At 36.5% G+C, this 23,562-nt stretch overlaps 1 protein-coding gene across 1 annotated transcript; it reads left to right on the top strand.

Annotated features, from left to right (window-relative positions):
- Nucleotides 1-23,562, top strand: SIRT2 (sirtuin 2). Its single transcript, XM_072426616.1, has 16 exons — nt 1-77; nt 2,662-2,708; nt 4,020-4,059; nt 5,022-5,132; nt 8,418-8,459; nt 10,327-10,433; nt 13,007-13,063; nt 13,969-14,037; nt 14,165-14,294; nt 15,468-15,527; nt 17,468-17,523; nt 19,097-19,173; nt 19,938-19,989; nt 20,081-20,148; nt 20,631-20,697; nt 21,771-23,562. Exons 1-16 carry the CDS (start codon nt 68-70, stop codon nt 21,888-21,890), a joined length of 1,113 nt encoding a protein of 370 aa, XP_072282717.1. The 5' UTR covers nt 1-67; the 3' UTR covers nt 21,891-23,562.

The following is a 23,562-nucleotide window of genomic DNA, read 5'->3' as shown; positions in this document are numbered from 1 at the left end:
GGCGGGGCGTATGCGGGTCACATGACCTGTAGTTCTCTTCCTGACTCGGAAAGCAGCTGGAGGCTTCATGGCTGCAGGTAGTACACAGTACATAGAAGCTTGGTATTGTCTGCTGACATATTGCTTTATTCTCCTGTCTGCCTGCTAACTCATGTGTGTCACGGCACTGCTTATGTTACACGGGGCGTGTCAGGTGTATGTCAGCAATAGCAGCACAGCTGTGCTGACACCATGTTATTCTATGGGAACCTATTCTGTGGGTCAGCTGGCTTTGTGATCCATCTAGCTATAGATGTGTATGGACTTTGTACAGCGCTGCGTAATATGTTGGCACTATATAAATACTGTGTAGTAATAATAATAATAATAACATACCAATACATACAACACTGGCTGCATCCCTCAATTCACATCACACCTATATGATGAATCATAGGGCTATTCACTTAATATTTATACAATCTGATCTATGCTAATAAGTGGACAGAGTATGACGATTATTGTCCATGGATGATCTGAAAGATGCCCTCTATACTGGCAAAAAAGACTTTAGTACACATGGCATTGTAGATCCTATGGCTTCATCCAGCCTACAATCTGGTTGTATAGTGAAAGCCTCCAAAAGTAAATATTCCAGAAAATATCACAATGTTATCCGTGATTTGTCCCGTTGTGTTATTATGACAGTTAAATCATTTCTAACGGGTGATCTGTAACTGTCACTGTCCACTTAGTTTTGGATAGATTTGGGAACCAGGTGTCCAGTTGTTTTATTTTCTGCACTGGAGGTGCAACTGGAAGTTAGAGGAAATCTCTACAAAGTGAAGGAATTTTTTCCCATAGTTGTCATCAAACTAGCTGCCCCCCATTAGACAATTTCCCCCATCACTTGTATTGCTGACAACTCATTTATTTTGTATTTCCCATCATTATCTGGTACAATGACATTGATCACTAAGACAAATAGGGAGGGTAAATCTTCTCAGCGGGGACAGATATCAGAACATGGCAGAGGGTTTTTGTATATACATATTATATGTAAATAAGCCAAAATCCTTAAATTGACATTCAGAAAAATGTGTTGTCTGTTGCTCTATTTTAAAGGGGAATTATAATTCCACTAAGAAAGTTTGTGAGCAGGCAGAATTAAAAATTCCAGAATATAATTCTTTATAATTATATAATTATTTTGTTAAAGTACCCTGAGCATGCTCAGCTCAGCTTGTGCTGCCAGGACTGAATGATTTCTGGGAGTTACATCAGTCTGGCCTGGCTAATGATGGCCAAAGTCTGGGAACATGGAAGAGGACCAGGTGAAGATGGTGGCACCAACTACAGAACAGGGACAGGTGAGTATATAAAAAAAAATTGTGATCACGTAGGTAAGATGACATTGCCTGTCCCTTCTACATTAACCTCCCTGGCGATATAAGTACTAAGTATTTTTAAATGTAAAAGCGGTACCTTACAATTTCCCCGCCTGATCCCGCCCTTTAGCCACACGCTCCCGAGCAGATTCTTGGCCGGCTTCTGCTTCCCCTGGCCTCGCGTCTACAACGTTCACACGCTGTGGATGCAGATGCCGGTTCGCAGATACATGGCTAGAGAACGCCGGGGGATTGCGGGGACCAGGTAAGACTTAAAACTCCCTGGGTATTCCACCCCGAGTGTGGCTCGGGGTTATCGCTTATGGTATGGAAAATTCACCCCGAGCTACATTCGGGGTTACCGCTGGGGAGGTTAAAGGACCTTCCTAGTCACAATTTTTAATATCACAGTTTAATTCTGTTTTTAGATCTTTAGGAATTATGGTTTTCCCTTCCTCATTTTTTTTTAGATGTAGAGTAACACAAGTAACTTCTAAGTATTTTATTTCTTACACATATATAATGGTCAGATGCATTAGGACCCCATGGACAGTAAGACTGGATTCACATTGTTGCAGTGCGTTAACAAACGTTTTGTAGGATCTGTATGTTTTCCTGGAAATCATGTGAGCTGATAGCTTTCTGTGCTAAATTCTGTGGCCCTATCTTGTTTCTGTTGTCCTAATAAAGAAGGTGAAATGAGAGTTGTCAGCTAAGAATTAGAAAAGTGGTTACTATTAAAATCAATATGTAGAAATATTTGAACAAATCTTTAAATGAAAATATTAATGAATCCACCTCATCTTAAACTTTACATGTGCAAGATATACAATTTTAGTTTTTTTTAAATATTCATTATTGAATACAGTAGACTGTACATATCTTCTTTCAGAGTTCAGGCTGCTCGGATATGTCATGGGTTCTTCTTATTCATCATCGATGGTAGACAGCCATTTCTCTTGTACTGAGAAGCACTGAAGTAATGATGTATCAGTACTGCTAATTCTAAGAAAACTGTTAGACTGGACTGTATAATTAAGCCACAGTTAGGGGCAGCGAGCCCAGGCCGTCAAGTCCAAATCAGCATGTAATAACAACCCTGGAGTTTAGCTTTAGGAAGCTTAGGTGGATTCCTATACTGTTTTAGGATGTTTTATTCTGAAATATAATATAAGTAATTAAAAAAAAAAGGATAGTGTGACCATTATTTCTCGTGCAATATATGTAAAATGTACACACAAATCTAAAACCTGAAAGATAAATCCCAATCCGTACTGATTTTTCTTTTTTACAGAAGCAAACGAAAGCGAGGAACTCAAACCCAAGTTGGAAGATTCAGAGGTACACAGTTTGATTACACATTTCATTTTGAAATTAAATTGTCTATTTAGCTTCATCTTTTCATATTTACCATTTAAGATGGCAAACATTGCTAAAATGTTCTTTTTTACTGATAAAACAGTTAGAAATAATCTGAAAATGTTTATACTATACAAAAATCAAATAATAAATGAAATACTCCACATAGTTTGAAAATGTTAAAAAGAGTTACCAATAAAATTTGCAGATATAAAATACTTGCACGTACAAACTTTTAGGGGTCTCTTTAAAAGCAGAGAATCTGATGTTCACTGAAACAATAATTGGTGGAAAATCAAATACTGCCATTGAAATTAGATTTAGAATATTCTTCACAGAAAAATGTTTCATAGAATGTCACATTCACTGCTTTATAAAGAAACCCCCTGGAAAGAATTTATACATTTCTAGAATGTGACAAGCTTGTTTTGGTTTTTGTTGTGTAATTTAAATTCCAAATATAATAGGTAAAAATGTACCTATAACTCTATATTTTGTTTTAATATCTAAAATATTTGGACGTCCATACTTTATGCAGCAAACCAGGCAATACTGCCAATAAAGTGTCGTGGCAGCACTTCTATATTTGGTGACAATGATTAAACATGAACTGCCAAATATTTTCCTAGCGCTGACAATTGTCTACTTAGAGCAGAGTTTCTCAACCAGGAATCTGTACTACAGGTTCCTTGAGTTTAAAGCTGAAGTAAACTGAAAATAAAAACTCACTCACCTTAACTTTCGCAGATCCGTTGATCCCTCCCCGGAGGTTTCCTGGATCAGGTCCTCTGTCATCCCAGTATCTGCCCTTTTCTTTCCCCTTTTTCCGTCTTTTTCCTACGTCACCCAATCTTGCACTGCGCAAGCACGAGATCGGGTGACATAGATGGAGAAAAAAGAGTGCCGATCTCACTGTGCATGCGTGAGATCAGCATTTTTTTCTATCCCTTTTTTAAAGGGGGTTTTAAACCCTCTCCCCCAAAAAAGAAGGTCATTTTTACCTTTTAAAAAAAAGGGTTTTAAACCCCCTCCCCAAAAAAGGTCATTTTTACCTTTTTTTAAAAAGTGACACTGATGATCTTTTTGGCTATCAAGGCAACATTCCTCCCACTGACCACCAGGAAATGTGGAAATAGTAATTATAGTAGGGGTTCCCTGAAGACCTGAAAAAGGTGATGTGCAGTCATGCAAAAGACCTTCTACTTTGTCTGCACTTTTTTCTGTATTGTATTTGAATGTCATGTATTGTTTTGGCAATTACTAATATGTGTTAAAATGTATGATTATTTCTAGGAATCAGATTCCAGCGAAGAAAGCAGTAGTGCTTCAGAAAGTAAGCTATTTATATATACCAGTCAGGGCAGTGTATTATTATGAGAACAAAATCCTGCTATGATAATGTATACCTGTATATATACTAAATTGGAAATCAAAACTTGCTATACATACAGGTAACACAGGTTTACCTGCTTGGTGTCAAAGCACCTAGCCCTTTTGACAGAAACCTAGGAACACCCACCTGTGATGCAGAAGAAGTATTCCCAAACACACCTCTAGAGATATAGGGACACCAGGCAAATGTCCTCAACAATTTTTTAGCAGTGGAGGCAACCTACTATCTAATCTCATATAATACAAATGTAAAACCCCAGAAGAACCTATGACATGAAGCATACAGCTGTAATGGCAGGACAAAGCAGTCACTTAATGCCCTATCCCCCCTCTTTTATGCTTCCTTTTGTTCATTTGCGAGTAGAGGAAGCTTTGTGTTAGCTCTCTCGTTCTCCCACCCTCATGTGACAGTTCTGGGGTTTGGCAATTGGCTGCTAAGTCACTCTGTGCTTGATTTTTGGAGTCACATGTTCTTCATACGCAGAAGTACTAACCAAGGTTAGCTGGCTATATTGAAGCTGTGTCTTTGCATTACCTTTACCTGGTAGACCTCAAATTTTAATCAAATTCTTTTAAATTTCACCATGTGGTGAAATAAATTAGATCATGACTTGGCATCCAGGAATTACCTGGTGTGCCCAATGAAAGGAGGTTAAAAAAACCCTCCATGATAATATTATCATAAAAACATGTCTAATACAGTTTTTTTAAACACTGAACTAATGCTATATAATGTATTTTGTTCTGGTATACTAAATACACCATTTTCATATTGTGAATTTGGAAAACATTTGGAAGATTTTATCTTGTCTTTATGAAATTAGAAACCTCTTTAGCGAATAATCGCACTTTGTTGTTTTAAAACACTATATATAAGTGAAATAAGTTACCTTTTTGTTTTAGTGGATTTCCTGCGTGATCTTTTTTCCCGGACGTTGGGCATTGGCACGCCAGACAAAGTCCTTGATGAACTTACCCTTGAAGGAGTGAGCAAATTCATGCTCAGTGAAAAATGTAAGTCACAAAACAAGATTGTCACCATGATATTATAAAAAAAATTTAAAACAATATCATTTTTATATGTGGTTGGATATTTCACAGCATGTCTTCTTGTTGAAAAGAACTTGTTTACATATGGTTGGCAAAACATTTTGTTTCTAACAAAGATAATTAGAAAACAGATCATTTGAAGTTGATTTGAATTTTCATTGTTTAATGCTGCCTTATTGCTGCATATAATAATACTGTAATAAATGTAGGCTTCTTTTGTTTTCTTTCACAGTGTTAAGTAGCAAGGATTTATTACTGCAAGTCTCTCACAAAAAGTGTTCAGGGGGAGGGTGTGTTGAACTGTTCGAAAGCCTGTTTGTAGTCAATTCAATGAGACTGATTTATTAAAGCACTTTAAGACTGGAGAAGCCAGACTATCATGGGAGAACATGGGTTCTAGCAAACCTGGAATGGATCTGGTCCAGGATTGAAATGATTTACAAACTAAAACCAGATGATTTGAAAGAAATAATTTTCAGGTTTGTTGGTTCAGGTATGATAGTCAATCTTCTCCAGTTTTTGGGAGCTTTAATAAATCAGGCTCAAATGACTGCAAGATGCCCTGGTCCTGTGCCTGCAAAACAAGGCCAGATCATCACCCCTCCACTAATGTGTCTTTTTCATATAACCTTATGTTTAATAAAAGTTTAGTATGGCAGTATTTTAATTGAGGTAAATTGAACTTATTGTCTTTGTATCTTTTGGTATCAGAAATGCAATTTTTACCACAGGAGTTGCCCAGGGGCTAATTTTGTGTGATAAACAAGTGTATGTTCCACTATCAAGTGTATGTTCCACTATCACTTGAAAATGCATGGAGACATTTCAACCAAACTTGCTATGTTCCACCATCACTCGGACACACATTGAGACATTTAAACCAAACTTGCTAGACATATGACTCAGACTCATGTGAGTGCACCACTGATCTTTGTACTGCGCTGTGGTATATGTCAGAGGTATGTTTGCATGTATGTGTGTATGTATTGCTCAGTGACAGTGTGCCTTTTGCTTACTTTTTTTGGACTCTTTTACAAATTTGTAGCCTGTAATAATGCCTTTGACAAAACCTAAGGCAATTGGCAATCAAAGGCAAAAAAAAAATAAAACAACACCATAGACAGGAATTTCCAGAGGATGGGAATAGAAGACTTGCCACACTGTGCTTGAGAGCTACTACATCTAGAGCTTCAGAGACAGTACAACAACGTGAGACCCGACTACAGGATAACAGAGATAGAGCTACTACATTTAGAGTTTCAGAGACAGTACAACAGTGTGACACACGATTACAAGAAATGAGAGAAAGAGCTACTACATCTAGAGCTTCAGAGATAGTACAACAGCGTGACACCCCACTACAGGAAATGAGAGAAAGAGGTACTACATCTAGAGCTTCAGAGACAGCACAACAGCTTGAGATCCGAGTGCACGAAATGAGAGAAAGAGCCAGACGATCACGGACTGCACAACATTTTACCTTGGCACTGGAAGGATTCCACTATGATCCAGATAAAGACTACTCGCGGCATGCAAGTGTTACCATCGGAAAAATGGAAATGGTTTGTCGTTACTGTCAAGCCAAGAAGTTTAAATCTGAGTCTCCTGGTATTTGCTGCAAAAAAGGGAAAGTCAAACTCTGCCAACTGGAAACACCACCACAAGAACCTTGGAATTACACATCAGCAAGTACCTTAAGTAGTCAAAGCATTTTCTTAATTACATCAGAAAATACAACTTTTGTTTCCAAATGACATAATTCGGCGCCACATCAGTTGTTCAACAGCCTGGATTTCCATCCACGTTCACGGTGCAAGGGCAATTTTACAATAAAGCAGGATAATTTTTTCTGCTGCCAAATCAACCACCAAAATTTCCACAACTATATTTTATTGAAAACAAACTAATAGAAACTGACCAGAGGTGCACCTACATCTCAGGAACAACATTTCAGATTGTCTTAAAATTACAAAGAATGTTTCATGAGCACAATGTTTTATTGAAACATTTAAAACAGCATTTATTTAGGTTAAACTATTTTAATTGTATTTTATTTGTATTTTGAACTTATACTTTAAAACTTTAAAAAAAAAAACATTTCTTTGATTTAACACTATAGCTTCATTTGATTCCTCTTCCTGTATAATGTAAGATTGCAATAAATAAATACCCGGGCAACACCGAGTAATCAGCTAGTAATATATAGTAGCTAGTATAAATACATATATATCCTTTGCAAAAATGGCACAATTTGGTGATCTCCATATTTCAGAAATAAAATCAGGCCGCAGGAGCCGCAAACATTTTTTTAGATAAAAAGTTGTAACAATAGGATGATTTATCCTTACGTGTTTTTCAGTGTTATTGTACTGCCCTCCTTAATCAGCTGAACAAAAAACAGCAGTTAATGCAATTTTTTTGTAAGGAACATGCTGACAAGAGAAGACAGTATGGTGTTGACTTTACACTATTTCTATGGTGCTACAGTGGAATTTGAGCATTTGTTGTTATAGCTATTTATATAGTTTCATAAAATTTAATATTGTTTGACAGATAAAACTATTTCTTTTTTTGTTTTTAATTTTGTATTTAACTACTTTCCTGGAGTTTATCTTTAAAGAAAAGTTAACATAAAGATACACTGTTGAAAGAATATTAAATAATGATCTTTTGTAATATAATATATACATTTACCTATTTTATGCATGGTATTTACCTGTAAAAGGATTTCTTGTGTAGACATCCAAACATCTTCGACACTCTCATCTTAGATGAGATGTCAGCAGCTGCAGCACACTTTCACACACACTTTTTCACATAGCTTTTGTCCTGGAAGCTATGGTATGTATGGTGGTGGGGTTGGGGGGCAAAGGCATTACCTGCAGGAGGGAAGGCCATCCCACTGGTTTTGATCTTTGTACGTCTTGGTTGGCTGGGCTGGGATAAACGTAACTCCGGCGCATGCCAGGATCTGATGCTGCATTCGCAGCTCAGCAGGCAGGTAAGTATCTTTTATTGCAGAAGAGACATCGCCTGTCCCTTTCTTCAGTAAAGACCTGCCTGCTCATTAGTTTTTAAAGCAGAGCCTTAGTTCCGTTTTAGGAATATGAAACAATTATATTAATACATTAAAGCTAAAACTATTTCTTATACTTGCCACAGTAGGAATGGTAAACAGATTTTTGAAATATTTACTTTTACGAAAATGTCTGTAATACCTCCTAACTAATATTGTCTTTTTTATTATAGGCAAGAATGTTGTGTTTATGGTTGGAGCAGGCATCTCAACATGTAAGTTATTTGTTTACTTTTAATTCAGTACTATTTTTTACAATAAATTATTTAATCTAAAACCTTAAATCTGATGTTTAATCTGCTCATATTTTGCCTTCCCTGGTACCTAATTTTCTCTTCATCAACATGCTAATAAAATTCTTAAATTAGATCCTTTGCTTTTTTTTTTTTAAAAGCTAATGACAACATCACTAGGTCTCTGTGCCTCCTCATCAAGTGTAGGCAAGGTACTATACAGTACAAAGTTTCCTAGAAAATCTAAAAGCATCCTTCTTCAGTACTCCCCTCATGAACCCTCAGCACTGAACGCAGTGGGCTGACTCTTGGGGGAAACGGGCAAATATAAAAATGCCTTGATGAGTAGATGTCCCTCCAAAGAGTGGGCATTCCTGGACAGACAAACCTTGCGTGCAGACAACCTTTTGTAATGCCCACATGTCTAGGTGATACTGGAATTTTTACTGGAAACTTGTGCTGCAAGTACAATGAGGAGTAAGATTCATGGAGGGCCAAAGTGCTGCTTTCTGTGAGAAAGTAGCATTCCAACTGTTCTGTGTTCTGCAAGTGCCTTTACTGCAGTACTCAACAGTGGGGGAAAAAACATATCTTTATTGTATATGCATTTATATGCATTCTCCTACCTTATAGTAATTAACATCAATAGTTTAATTGGGCTTTAAAATGTTTAAAACAAGGGTCATACACAGTTTTCCCCCCAGAAACTTTTTTGAGCTGGGTGGGAAGTAGCTGTAGGCAGGTGTGCTGGGGAACACATGACAAATTTAGTACTCAGTCGTTGCTGTAGGAATCCAGTAAGGCCTATAGGTCAGTTTTCTATCAATTCCCCCCCCATTCCAACTTTGTAATACCCACCCTCCTGATATGTCCTATTTTTCTTTGTAAGATGCTCCAACCATATTGAACCCCTGTGTTGTGACCCAACTTTTCAGTATCTGTTACTGAAAAGTGCTGAGTGGTGCACCTGGCTAAAAGGGGCTGGAGAGAACACTGCATACAGCCATTACACAGCTATAGAATGTTCTTTTAATATAGTTAAAATGAAGGGATTGATTTTTGAATTTGATAAGTTAGCTGGCTTAGGTCCCAGCTGAACTTTTAGTTGAAATCAGCTAAATGTATTGCAGGTGCATTAAAACTTGCAAGTCCGTTTATTTTCTTTAAAAAGCTGCTACAGCTTGAGTAGAAAAGCTTCACTCCTGCCAGCATCTCAGAGTTGGACCCTTGCTTTTTGTGTAGACCCAGTGGTCTCTGTGTTGTTAGAACTAGATGTGTTCCCAACAACATCCCAAAAGTGGAGCATATACTTTGCTGATTTCAGAGCTTTAGGTCAGACTTAGTATTATTAAATTGTGGAGCCCCTGGGTTAACTCTGATTAACTCTAGTTCTGCATCAAGCAAAAACTTTTATTCTATTTTTTACTACCCATAAACAAATATGGTATTTATGAGCATACCCTGGATAGACAGAATACCTATCCTCCGATTTTCTACCTTGACCCTTACCCTTCCCTCCTTCCTTCTGGCTTTCCACTTCCACTTTAAAGTGTAGGTTCTAACACCTGGCCATACACCTTTCCATTTTGTTAGCATTCAATTGTATGATCCACCAGCAATATATTGATCAGAATGTTTTCTTGTTAGACTGTAAAAATGTTGTGTATAAACCCTAACAATGATAGGTTATGTAATGTAAATTGTATGAAGGGAGAAAATTATGCTCACGCTCACTTCTGTTTAGTTTGAACTTTTTGTAACGTGTACTTTTTAAGTTTGGATAAAGATATACAATGTAAATGTTCAAGTTGTTAAAGCCTTCAATTGCTGTCCATTGATTTTTTTAAAGCTGCAGGAATCCCTGATTTCCGTTCACCAGGGAGTGGATTGTACTCAAATCTTCAAAAATACAATCTTCCATATCCTGAAGCCATATTTGAGATTGGATTCTTTAAGGTGAGACCAAGTTGTAGATGAGAATTTATTTAAGAGTAAAAAAAATGTTTCCAAAAACCCTTCTTAGACATAAGATTACAACACCTATGGGAATCCAAATTTTGAGTCTAAAGCTACGTACACACGGCAGATTTTTATCGCCCGATAATCGGCATCGGCCAATTATCGGGCGAAAATCTTCCGTGTGTACAGTCGGTGTCGTCCATCGTCCGGACGACCGACCTGCCGGATCCACGGACGATGGACGACAGCCGATCGTAATGAAAGGGAAGGGGAGAGCGCGCAGCAGGGTGCCTCTCCGTCGCTCTCCCCCCTCCCCTCTCCATAGAGCATGAACGGTGCTGTATGTACAGCATCGTTCATGCATCTTGCAGCCCCTTGTCGTTGGAAAGGATCGTGAAAGATCCTTTCCAACGACAAAAATTGCAAGTGTGTACGCAGCTTAAGTGCTTAAATAATTCTCAAACCAAGGTTTAAAAGGTTTAAAATCTTCCCTAAACCTAGATCTCAAGGTTGAACAACACCCACAGAAAGTTTCATGTGTAACCAAATGGGAAGCAGACTTGTATGGTCCTTTAGAGGATACCAATTAGGATGCTATATGGTTACTGGTCTCCTAATATTGTAGCCTTGGAAACCTCACAAGTTCTATTAAATGGTAACTCTGGACAGGATCACGGAATGTACCTTCTTCATTGTTTCTGAGGCTGCCCCACCTGCAGATCCATGCTTCACATTAGCTTGGATCGTCCCATAGTTTAAAAACTGTGGATTAGTTATTGTTTAGGCTATTTTAATTTAGCAGATTTATGCATTCAGTTCACTCCATGCACAGATCAAACATGAAAGGTGAATTGGTTAGTCTATAGAGCAATGATGCAATATTATTCCCAATAAACTTGTTTGGGTTACAATTAATCCAACATTGCACTTTTACAAAAGTATACCCTTTTATTGTAATAGACGATTGGAGGTAAATTGAGAAGATGGCAGAGGCAATTTGATTTTTTTAACATTGTGGGAATCTCTGACATTCAGGGCAAGTGACAGTGTCTCTTGAAAGGACATCCTCAAACCCCCATATTCTCTTTTTCTGTGCTCCCTTTAAGCTTTTTGCTCCTCTACAGCTGGTCAGTACACATTTTGCGTATGGGAAACTTACTCTCTTGACCATGCTCAGACTTACCAACAAGTAAGTAGGCCCTGTCACATGACTAAAGGATTTACAATATTACTCACTGATTCAGTGCCAGCAGTGGAGGAGGAAGAAAGTGCAGGTAAGGTGAGTATATGGGGTATTTAAGTTTCTTTTTAATGTATTGTGCAAATGGTTAAAGCTAAACTACATATAGATAGATAAAAGACACAAAATTAATGCATCTCTTTTTTACATAGAAGAGCTTAGCACAAAATGTTTTCAGTTGTGCCACAATGCTGTATGTAGACAAGAAGCATTCTGTTCAGAAAGAACAGATAAGTAAGCTCTTCCACTGCCCTTCTTCCTTTTTCATTGTTCAATTACATCCTTGGGAAGAGCTAAGACTTGTAGGTGTTACTTAACTGCAAAAGATAAAAATTAGGTGCCCTGGCCTGCCAGACATTGCTGTGCTGTATGGTTAAGGTGTGTAAAATATCAAGGCTGGATGTACAAGAACACAAATTATTGGTAAATATAGCTGTTTGTCTAGAATGAATTATTAAGGCCCTCTGTGCTATACTGTACTTGGTACATTGGTAAGTTAGTCCAGTAGTGCAGGCCAGGTTCATCACCCTTTCATTATATTCTGAATTCTCCTACATTTAAAAAGGGCAGTTTACATCCTCTATGTGCATATGTTTTAAAATCATGTTTTCTCCAACACAAGAGGTGCATTTTAAATAGACATTATGTGACAGATATAACAGGAAATCCTGGTCATAGTGAAGAACTTGTCAGTCTGCGGAGAGGTGGTTAGTTCCAGTAGCTGTGGTGTACCGTTACCACCTTTCATTTTCATGTTGAGCATTTCATGTTCATGTTAAAATTGCACCATACTCTAAGACAGACAAAGTTGTAAAGACTTCTCTACAGATTGTCAGCTCTTTTTCATATCTTATGTAGCACTTCAGAAAGATGCAGGGACTTTCATATACAGCTGCCACTTATGTTTCAAATGCCAGTTGTCAGTCATATCATCATAGTGTAAGGCTTTTGTATAGATCCTCTGCTCATGTTTAAAATACAGACAGTATTTAGGGTCTACGACATTGGTGTATCTCTGTTGGCTTTGAGCTTAACTGTAGTGGCCAAACAGCAGGTTTTTTATATGTGTGTGTTCCTGCTGCCAACCAATTCACCCTTTGCAATTCTTCTTAGAAAAGCCAACATTGTTGCCCGTAATGACACTGCTGGGACATGAAAAGTATAAAACCAAACTAAACTTGATGTTCACATATCAGAAAGAAAGCTTAGGAAGTAGATTAAACAAACAACCACACAGTTTATCCTTCACAATGTACTTTTTAAAGTCCCGATTATTATGTTACTATATACACTTAGAAAATCTCTAAATTGGGAAATTCTTCTTTTATAGGAAAACCCAGAACCATTTTTTGCTTTGGCTCGAGAACTATATCCTGGCCAGTTCAAGGTACGTTCAGGAATGTTAAAAAAAAAAAGAAAGGAAAAATGTTCATGACATTAAAACACTGTATTACTGCTTTATGATACCAAAACTTAACCCTTAAATAAAACCTCTCCAAGTAGAAACAAGCTTCCACTGATTACTTCATCCTGTAGCTTTTAGTTGCTTGGCTGCCCTATTGCTACTTGCTTATGTATATTGTGCCATTGACTGAGTAAAAGTATACAAACAAAAGACTACTCTAATTCTAAACTATTATTTTTTTACAGCTAAATGAAGCATTGAAACCAATGTGTAGGCCAAAACAGCCAGGCAACTAACATTTCCAGGAGGATAGTCGTAGCAGCCCCAATTCTCTTTTTTCTTTTAAGGGTCCTCTCTTCCTCCTTTATCACTGTCTGTATCTGTCTGTCATATTCAATGCTATTTAATGTACAGCGCTGCGTACAGCCTAACCCTATAACTGAATAACATCTAACAGGTGGATTTAGCATTTACCAATCCTGGGTGGTAATCTTCCTAGTCCGTGTGTATCAATGGTGGTGAATGATTCTACACCAGGGAATGTTTAGCAAATGCCAAATTCACCTCATTATAAACAGACCTCTAATAATTAAGTGCTAGGTTAACATTATCACCAGGCTAATGAGGAAACCAAATCCCTAACATTTATACTAAAGATAACACCTAATCATAAGCCTTACTTTCTTTAATTGCAAAAAATATCACTTTACCTACTGGGCTCATACTTTGGTGCTAACTAATACCAGTTTTAGTAATGTATGGCACTAATTACCTGCTGCCTGCCAATTAAAAAAGACCAAGTTTCTAGTGAGCCTACTCTTTCATTCTTCTTCTGCATCGTTTTATATTACAAGCATTAATAACAACTTTTGTTTTTTTTTTTACAGCCAACTATTTGTCATTATTTTATGCGCCTGATGAAAGAAAAGGGCTTGTTTCTTCGCTGCTACACTCAGGTATTACTTCTTAGGTCTCATGTGATTAATAGTAGGTAAATATTTAAACACTGTATACATTAAGATATTAAGTATTGTTTTTCTCATCTGCTTGTGAAACATTTTCTTGATCCTATTTGTTTCTTAGAACATAGACACGCTCGAGCGAGTAGCCGGCCTTTCTTCTGATGACTTGGTTGAGGCTCATGGAACTTTCCACACGTCTCACTGTGTGGGGACATTTTGTAGAGAGGAGTATCCTCTGTCATGGATGAAAGGTAACATGCAGCTCAACACCAGTGATTACATTTTCTTTTGGAAGTTTTGTTAGAACTGGCCTTAGTTTATTTATATATACACAATATTCAGCCACTGCACCCCTTCCTGCTATGTACATTAACTGGAGGCTTACAGTTACTATTGTAACTAAATATATAAATGTAAATAGTGCCCACATTGTCCAGGTAAATAGCAGAGAGAATTTCAGTTGGCTGGTAGTTGAGGTGTTCCTGTTCCCTGAAGTTAACTGTTAGGGCCAACTACAAAAAAACAGTTCTTATTGGGTGACAGTGTTCTCCCAACTGTTCTTGTGTTGACATCCTGTCATATAGTGACATCCTGTCCTACTAATAAAGAATAAAGGCACTTTTGGCAATTTTGGCCATCTTAATTTTGAGAAAAAGAAAAGTTGAAAATTGAAAAGTCAGATGTCACAGTAAAAATTGGCTCTTAAGATCTTAGCAAATACTCATTGACATAGTCCAGTGGAATGTAAGCAGAACAGGACTCTGTGTTGGACTCTCCCTGCCAGCATTGGATCTATGTTCGTATATTATATATATATATATATATATATATATATATATTCATAAATATTAGTTAAAAATACATAGGGGTACTTTAAACCCTTGTACTCATTCCTCAAGGTGACTGGGCAGATATCTGGGGTCCCCCTATTAAGGGAGCATTGGGATTCCAAAAATGCTCCTTGCAACACTGAGGTCACATTGTATGAATGTATTAAATAAATACCTCTATACACTTTTTGTCCCCTTCCTTCTTTGGCAACCTAGGTTCCAAAGAACCTTTTTGAGTAGATTTTGGGGCGAACACACTTGCTGCCCCATGCTACCTATCCAAGAAGGTCCCCAGCTTACGGGAGAATCTGTCTTTAACTTTAGAAGGGACCCTGGCTAATTTTTTTAAGATTATTTTGCCAATAAAAACAAAAATGAGCAGTGCATTTAAGACTTCCTTCAGCCATACTATGATTACTCAATTTGCTTACATTGTTATCTTTGAAACTACAATGGTCTCCCTAGTCTTATGTAATACAATATGTGTTTTCATTTTTGTTTTAAAGTCACTTTATCATAGAGATGTAGAAAGCTGACAACTTTTGTTGATTTTAACAGACATCTTCCTAAAAAAAGGTTCTTGTATTTTTTCAGAAAAGATTTTCTCTGACCTGATCCCTAAGTGTGAAAAGTGTAACAATTTAGTGAAGCCAGGTAAGTTGTGAAAGGTACAAGGTGGTGTATACATAGAGGAAATCCCTTGCGAGATGCAATTTTAAAAATGATTTAGTCCTGAGTTACATGGAAGTCTTGCGAAAAACATCTGACACATGGAACTTCCTTAATTTTTTCGCAAGATAACTCCTTTTAACTAATAAAACCTTGAATTACTTCCGTGGCCAAAAATGCATTAGCACATGAAGAACTGTTGATGTAAGCTCTGTTTCCTGATAACTGTACAAAAAACATTACAAAAGTGTGTCCAGCAAAGCAAAGTGTCCAGTAAATGTTCTCTCTGCATTGTAGTAAAAAGAGATTTCCCATTAGCAGTGGTGGTTGGGTAGCCCAAACAAAGCAGCACAGTAAATATATGACAGAGACAAGTGAGCAGTTTTTCTCTCAATGTTACTTTCAATCAATATTACAGTTAGAACTATAATATATTAAAATCAGTCCTCCCTTTCCACTACATATATTCCACAAACTATACACCTGTACAAAAACTGATCAAAGATCTATTATTTCCACAGGGAAAGATGAAGTGAAAGCACAACAATAACAATAAAATGAGTTAGGTACATATTTGTCAAGTTTAAACAGGACAAACTCAGAATAAAATAAAACATCTGAACATAAGTGATAAGCAATAAAAGCAAAGGTATACACTGAGCTAATCTCATGACTCTCATATTTATAATAATAAATATAAATGAATGTAAACAGATAAGGTAAATGGGGGATAAAGTTAGAATAGAGAGGAAGAGATAAGAAGGAGAAGCACCATAGCTCCGCTGCTAGAAAGTTGTGGGCATGCTCCAGGATTATCATGGTTGTATATGGTTGTATCCAGTGTCGTCAAATACTTTGGAGAGGAGGTAAACGTGGTTTTTCTCTTTTGTCATTTACTGGAAATATAAATTAAGTTAAATCTTTCATTCTTTAAATATCTTGAATCTTAGGGAACCACTGCTCAATCCCTGGGCACTTTGGCTGTTGCCACAATTCAGGGATGTAGGCCTTGGCTCTAACATACATACAAACAGTATATTATGGGGTGAGAAGTTTATAGTTCATTTCTGGATACGAAGAACTAATGCAGGATGTATTGGCAAATGGAAAAATTTTAGCGGCCTCATCTTGTTAGTGGGACTACAATTCAATTCCGTGTACCATTTTAAAATTGCATGTTGTGTTGGCCCGAGGTCAACACAAAGGGTCTCAAATTTTGTCAGTGTGCAGGAATAGTTCCCCTGGGGTGAGAGGGAGGAAAAGTAATGATGTAGTTGTAAAGTCCTCCAAAAACCCAGAGGTGAATATAGTAGATCATCTAGCACTGCTAAAAGAATGGGCCAGTTTTGGAAGTGGGCAAAAATAAAATACAAAAGGCTGCTGGGACACGGCTCTAAGACCCAAACCCAGTAGGCCTAGAGAAAAGTTAGGATTACCCAGAATAGGAAACAGGAGAAAGAGGAGGAGATGCAGACTGACGAGATTAGTATTTCTGTAAAATCTGATCAATTTTACGATTGTATGGAAATATTAATTATAACACAAAAATTGGTTTTGATTTCAATACATTGGTCAACCATTCAACAAAATAAACCACCTTCTCCAATGAATTTTCAACTGCCTATCATATCTGAACATGTATAAAAAATGCGATTGTAAATGTAATTGTTTTGGCAATTTGATGTAATTAATCATCCACATATTTCACTGAAACTTTTGCATAATATAGGACAGGCTTTAGACTATGGTGTGTGCCTAGACACAGAGACAGAAAAAAATACATTTCTGACGTAGGATACAGCAGGTTTATATTTCGTTACATGAAGAAGGTGATTGCTGTTTTATGTGCCTGCTTAAAGTTTCCTTTTTTCTATATTGTAATGGAGAAATTCAATGCCTAATAAAGGTTTTATTTTTTGCTTTAGATATTGTGTTTTTTGGGGAAAGCCTGCCATCCCGGTTCTTCTCTACTTTAAAGCTCGTAAGTAGATTGCAACTGCTACAAATAAGTTAAATAACTACTTGAGATTATATGTGATAGTCAGCATGGCTTCAAGAAAGACCGAAGTTGTCAAACAAATTTTACTCTCTTTTTATGAAGAAGTAAGTAAACAGGTAGACAGTGGAATAGCAGTTGATATAGTGTACTTTGACTTTGCTAAAGCATTTAACATGAAGCCTGAAGTTCTGAAGCCTTCTTCGATAGTCCCAAATCACTCAACTCATGCTGGGGCCCAAGACTTATCTTGATCACCAAGTTTAACTTTGAAATATGCCAAATAGGCTTGCTCTACAAATGTGCTGATGTTCGCCCTTTGACTGGGAATGGTGAAACTGCCACAAAATGAATCAGGGTTGTTTAGGCGCTTACGACAAGAAACAGCAGAGCCAGACATGATCTGAAAGAAAGGAAATATGTGTACAAGTGGAAAAATACATTTTGCTTAGTCACTAAGTAGAGCAGCACACAACCTCTGACCACACTGTTTTGCGTTTAAATGAATGGCCTATACAAATCCACGCTACAGTAATCGCATTAATATAAGCGGTAGAGAAAATAGATAATAGAAGAAAACTAACTGCACTTTCAGGATCAGCATACCTATTTTAGTGTAAATAAGCTTAAAAATTGAAGTCAACAAAAAATGTGTTTAAAATTGTTCCCCAGTGTAATCTACAAGCAGACCTGGATGTACTGTTTGATTGGGCAGCCAAGTGGCAAATGATATTTAATGTAGATAAATGTAAAGTTATGCACTTGGGAGCTCTCAACATGCATGCTTCATACTGTCTAGGGGGAAAAAATTGGGAGAGTTAGAAATGGAAAAGGATCTGGGGGTTCTGGTAAATCATAGCCTTAATAACAGCATGCAATGCCAAGCTGCAATATCAAAAGCTAGTAAAGTACTTTCTTGTATTAAAAGAGGAATAGACTGCAGAGATGGAGACATAATCTTGCTCCTGTACAAAACATTGGTCAGACCACATCTGGAATATGCAGTCCAATTTTGGGCACCAGTTCCCAAAAAGGACATTGTTGAATTGGAGAGAGTCCAGAGAAGGGCAACTAAACTAATAAAAAGGAATGGAGGAGCTCAGCTATGAGGAGGGATTAGCTGAATTGAATCTATTCTCCCTTGAGAAGAGACATTTATACAGGGTGATCATATCCCCCCTTAAAAATATAAATGGTCCAAATTGAGAACTCTCTCCCAATTATTCAATTTGAGATCATTACAAAGAACAGGAGGGCACTCTTTGAGTCTGGAGGAAAAGAAGTTTAAGCTCTGGATAAGGAAGGGATTCTTCATTGTAAGGTCTGTAAAATGTGGAATCGGCTCCCTCAGCAAGTAGTTTCAGCAACTACTATAGATTGCTTAAAGAAAAAGCTGGATGTTTTTCTAGAAGCACAGATATAACTGGGTATTAAGGATTTAATGTAAAGACAACAGATACTGTTGATCCTGGAAACATCTGTTTGCCTCATGGAATAAGGATAGAATTTTTTTACCCTGTTGAGGCAAATTGTACCAGGGTTTTTTTTGTTTTCTTAGGATTTTCCCAAGGCCGATCTCCTAATTGTGATGGGAACATCTCTTCAAGTTCAGCCTTTTGCTTCTCTTGTTGGCAAGTAAGCATTATTTTGTTCTGGCTTCCTGGTATTTTTGTGTATTTATTGTGTGAATTTTTTAAATGATCGGTCTGAAATGGTATTCTTAGTTACTAGCAACATATGACACTTGTATGTTTATAAGTCAACTGCTGAGATCTCTTCCAGGTGATCCCCATTGCCACTGTCATTATGAAGCTAAATTATGGTGTCACGCTGCCTAAATTGATTTTTAGTAATGTAGAATAAATATTGACTTTGGCTCTAAGAAAGTGACGCTATTATTGCTGGATATATATATATATATATATATATATATATCTCTCAATATATGTAGTAAACAACTTGTTGATGCATTTCTGCAGAGCCTAACCACTTCTGAAATTTCCAAACTGACCTACATTTTTGCACAAATTTTAGACTGGTTTTTAAATTTATCTTTTAGTGTCATTAGGACTTTATTTTTTTATTTTGCTGTCTTGACTTGGCTAGAATTTCAGGAAATCTCTTGTATGGGGTCCATGCAGTACCAAACAGTTAGATATAGCTTGCAGATAAGCATATGTAGATAATGGAATTCATGACGCTATTCACTTATACTATAATTGTTTCTGGGAGGCTTTACACAGTTCTAGAAAGAGAGCATATGCCAGATCATTCATCTTTACAAGTGTGCAATTAAAGTATTTTATGCATGGTATTTACCTAAATATCTGCTCTTGTGTACAAATTGAAGAACAGGTCACTAGGTATACATACAATTTATATTCTATGTTCTCTTCCAGGGTGCCAAGTAAGACACCGCGTCTTTTAATCAACAAGGAAAAATCTGGTCAGGTACTGTCACAATAAAAAAAGTAATGTTGAAAAATTGATGTAACTTTATTTGGCACTATTGTATTACTGAATTTGTTTTAAAACTTTACAGGGAGATTCATTTTTTGGAATGCTTGGTTTAGGAGGTGGAATGGATTTTGATTCAGACAAAGCTTACAGGTAATGTAATTTTGGTATTTACTCCCTTTTTTTATCTGTTAAATATTCATTAAAAGTTTATCCTGCCAGAAATCCAATGCTGATTCATGTATTTTACAATGTTTTGTTAAGCAAAAAACATGCCCAGTTCTCCTCTGTGAATTATAGAGAATCTCAGCCGGTGTTCCATAGGGCTCACTGTTTGTGATAATGATTTTTTTTTTTTTTTTAGATAAAGAGAAGGCGTTCTGTAGTCTTAACATATTTTTTGTCCTAGGGTGACAGTGTTGCTTCTTCATATATACAGTGTAGTGCGTGATCATTTTGACCCTGGGACAGGAAATGAGTTTCTAAAAAAAAAATTTATGGCTGATTTATCTGCTTAAACAAAAGACCTATTTTATCAACTTTGTTATCCTCTTGACATGTTTAAAGAGCAAAAAAGTTTAGGATTTTTGGATAAAATGTTTCATTATCATTCTTCATTAAAATTTTGTATTTAGGGATGTAGCCTGGCTTGGAAATTGTGATGATGGTTGTCTTGCCTTAGCTGAATTCCTGGGATGGAAGGTATGTAAAATGATTAAAATGAAAATAGCCCAGGACATATGATGATCAGTACTCTTCTGACTTGGTTCTTTTCATAATATGATTATATGTGACGTGTAAAATGACATATTTGAATGTAACCAACAGACGTAATCATATTAGTGATCCTACATACTGCATGCAGTAAAAAATGATTAAAAAAGATCTTCTGGCTTATTTTGTATTTTAGGCTTCCTCAATGAAATACTTTATAATTTTAGTTTATAATAAGCCTGATCTTTATTTTTCTTGTTTAATAAATGACACAGAAGGTAATATACGGTCAGGTTATACTGCTGTCTACAGGAGGATGATCTACTGGCAAACTAAAAAAAAATGTACTGCTGTAAATGCTACTAGACACATAGGAAGCAAACTATCTGCTCTGTGTCCCTCGGCTTCTCTTCATTTTTATTGGCAGTTTAGGTTTCCTAAGTTTCTTGGCCTCCAGGTTGGAGTTTGGTTCCTGTGGGATACCATTTTACTCTCTATTTTGTATTTCTTTTTGACCTGTTGAATGTTGTGGTTGTGCCCTCCTCACGGATGACATTGGCTTTCCCTGTGGTATAATAATTCCTGTGTTCTTAAATTGTCAAGAAAGAAAGACAATTTTTGTAAAACTTACTGTAAAATCTTTCTGGAGGGACACAGGTCTCGCTTACTTTGGAATTCTCATAGGAGGGGTTATCAGCCAATCCTCAGTTTTCTGCATACAAGTGTTCAATCTTCTTGTAGACAGGAGCGTAACTTTATGGCATAAGACTTTGTTTTTTTTCAGGGACTGAAAAAAAACTTAAAAAAAAAACTTTTTCTTAGACAAAGTTGGGTTGTTGTGTTTATTGTCATCAAGAAGCTGTTGAGTTTGTCCCTCAAATGCAGTTGTCATTACCAGCCATAATAATACAAATCATTTTTTGTTCACAAAGACGTCTGAATGCTGTTGTATGGTCTGATTATAAATCATAGACATATGCAAGTGATAATGATAGCTTAGTTAAAATTTTACCTCTACAAATTAAGTTTGCTTTCTTATTTACATTTGTAACACTTCGCAGGCTGAGCTACAAGAACTGGTGAAGAAAGAACATGCAGCCATTGATGCAGCAGCTAAGAAATCAGACAGTGCATCAGGGAAGTCGGAAGCAAAGCAGTCCCCTAAGAAAACGCAGGAGTAAAAACCATCAGAATAAGAATAGACATTTTCAAAAGTTATTGTGTTTTTTTTCTTTTCACTTTCATCAATGCACCATAAACACTGCAGGTGCCATTCTCTGGAAATTGATTTGCTTTTGAGAATTTTCATTGGCCCTTTATATAGGGAGATGACAGATTTCCATGTAATTTCTGCAGAATTGGTAGCAGTTGCATTAACTGCACTTTGATATGGACAGATGAGTGATGAGTGCTTGTAGTGAAGTCGCTGCCACTGCTGTTTTTTAATTCTTGACAGTGTGTAGTTAATGATATGAGGGACTGTCTAATATTTCTGTGCTTTAACCAGTGTTGACCTCCTATTGTCAATTACCTTTGCATGTATATAGTATTATTAAATGGCCTGTGATTGTGTAAATATTCAATTTAACCTTTCATTTTATCTGAAAATGACAGTCCGTATAATAGAAGTAATTAGGGAGCATATTAAAATATTTGTAGAAACAGCATTAACCTTTTTAACATAGCATTATACAGTATATACAACACACACACACACACACACATATCCTCATTACAAAACCTACATTTTTGTACCCTTGCCCTGTTCACCCATTATTCTGTTTAATAATAACTCAGCGTCAGCTCTTGGTTGTAACTGTTCCAAATGAAATAGAAGTAATTTTACAGAATATTGCACAATATCTTATTGATGCTGCATTATGACTATTTATTATAATTACATGAGCTATTTTACATACATAGGTCATTAACATAAATAAACAAAAAGATTCCAACTTAAAACCCTTATAATGGGCCACTGAATCTTTTGAGGTACTTTCAATGTTCCAATATTGCAAGTGGGTTTCCTGCAAGCTGTTCCTACAGACCCCCACAACAAGGGAGCTATGCAGGTTATTCTTTATGGTGTCTGTTTATAAAGAAATGCATTTGATATTCACTGAAACATGCCCTGGTGGAAAGTCAATTACTGTCATTAAAACAGGGATCTGGAAGATTCTCCATCAGGGAACATTTCAGTGAATATCAAATTCACTGTTTTAATAATAGACCCTTATATGTTTCCTGGATTGAAAATAACTTCTCTAGGAGGTTCAAAAGTGGCATTTTAGTTCTATTGAAAATATGAAAAGCATCCATATTACAGTATGAATCCATCTGTAATGTTCTATTTTTATTGATTTTGCCAAGACACATGCATTCATTTTATCTTTATGTTGTACTGAAGACAATTGTTTGCTATCCTTCTTCAAGCCCTCGGAGCATTTCAGTGATATGTGAAGAAAATGTTCCCATAAGAGAAACATAAATTGTTATAAATGATGGTGAAAGTGAAAAATAACTCAATTTACACAAAATTTTAAACATTATTCTCAACAAAATACATTTATATTGTGTGTAAAATACTAGCATCTGACTGCAAATTCTGCTACAGCTTTTGTTGCAAGCAGTGGTTTTCATGTGCGGTTTTCCTTTATATCACACTACCTTAGGATGCAATAAACTAGAAATATAATTCTTCCACATTAAGGTATTGTACAAATTTGCCTAATATTTTACCATTCATCATGTTGCACTGTAACAATGTATAATGGATTGCAGTGTTAATGATGTGTACATATTAACATGAATCATGTTGTTGAGTTTATGTTGTAGTAAAATAATTTAAACATA

This window comes from Pyxicephalus adspersus, chromosome 1 (assembly GCF_032062135.1).
Source record: "Pyxicephalus adspersus chromosome 1, UCB_Pads_2.0, whole genome shotgun sequence".
NCBI classification, from domain to species: domain Eukaryota; kingdom Metazoa; phylum Chordata; class Amphibia; order Anura; family Pyxicephalidae; genus Pyxicephalus; species Pyxicephalus adspersus.
Note: the sequence above shows the minus strand (reverse complement) of the source record. Positions and strands in the feature narration are given on the sequence as shown.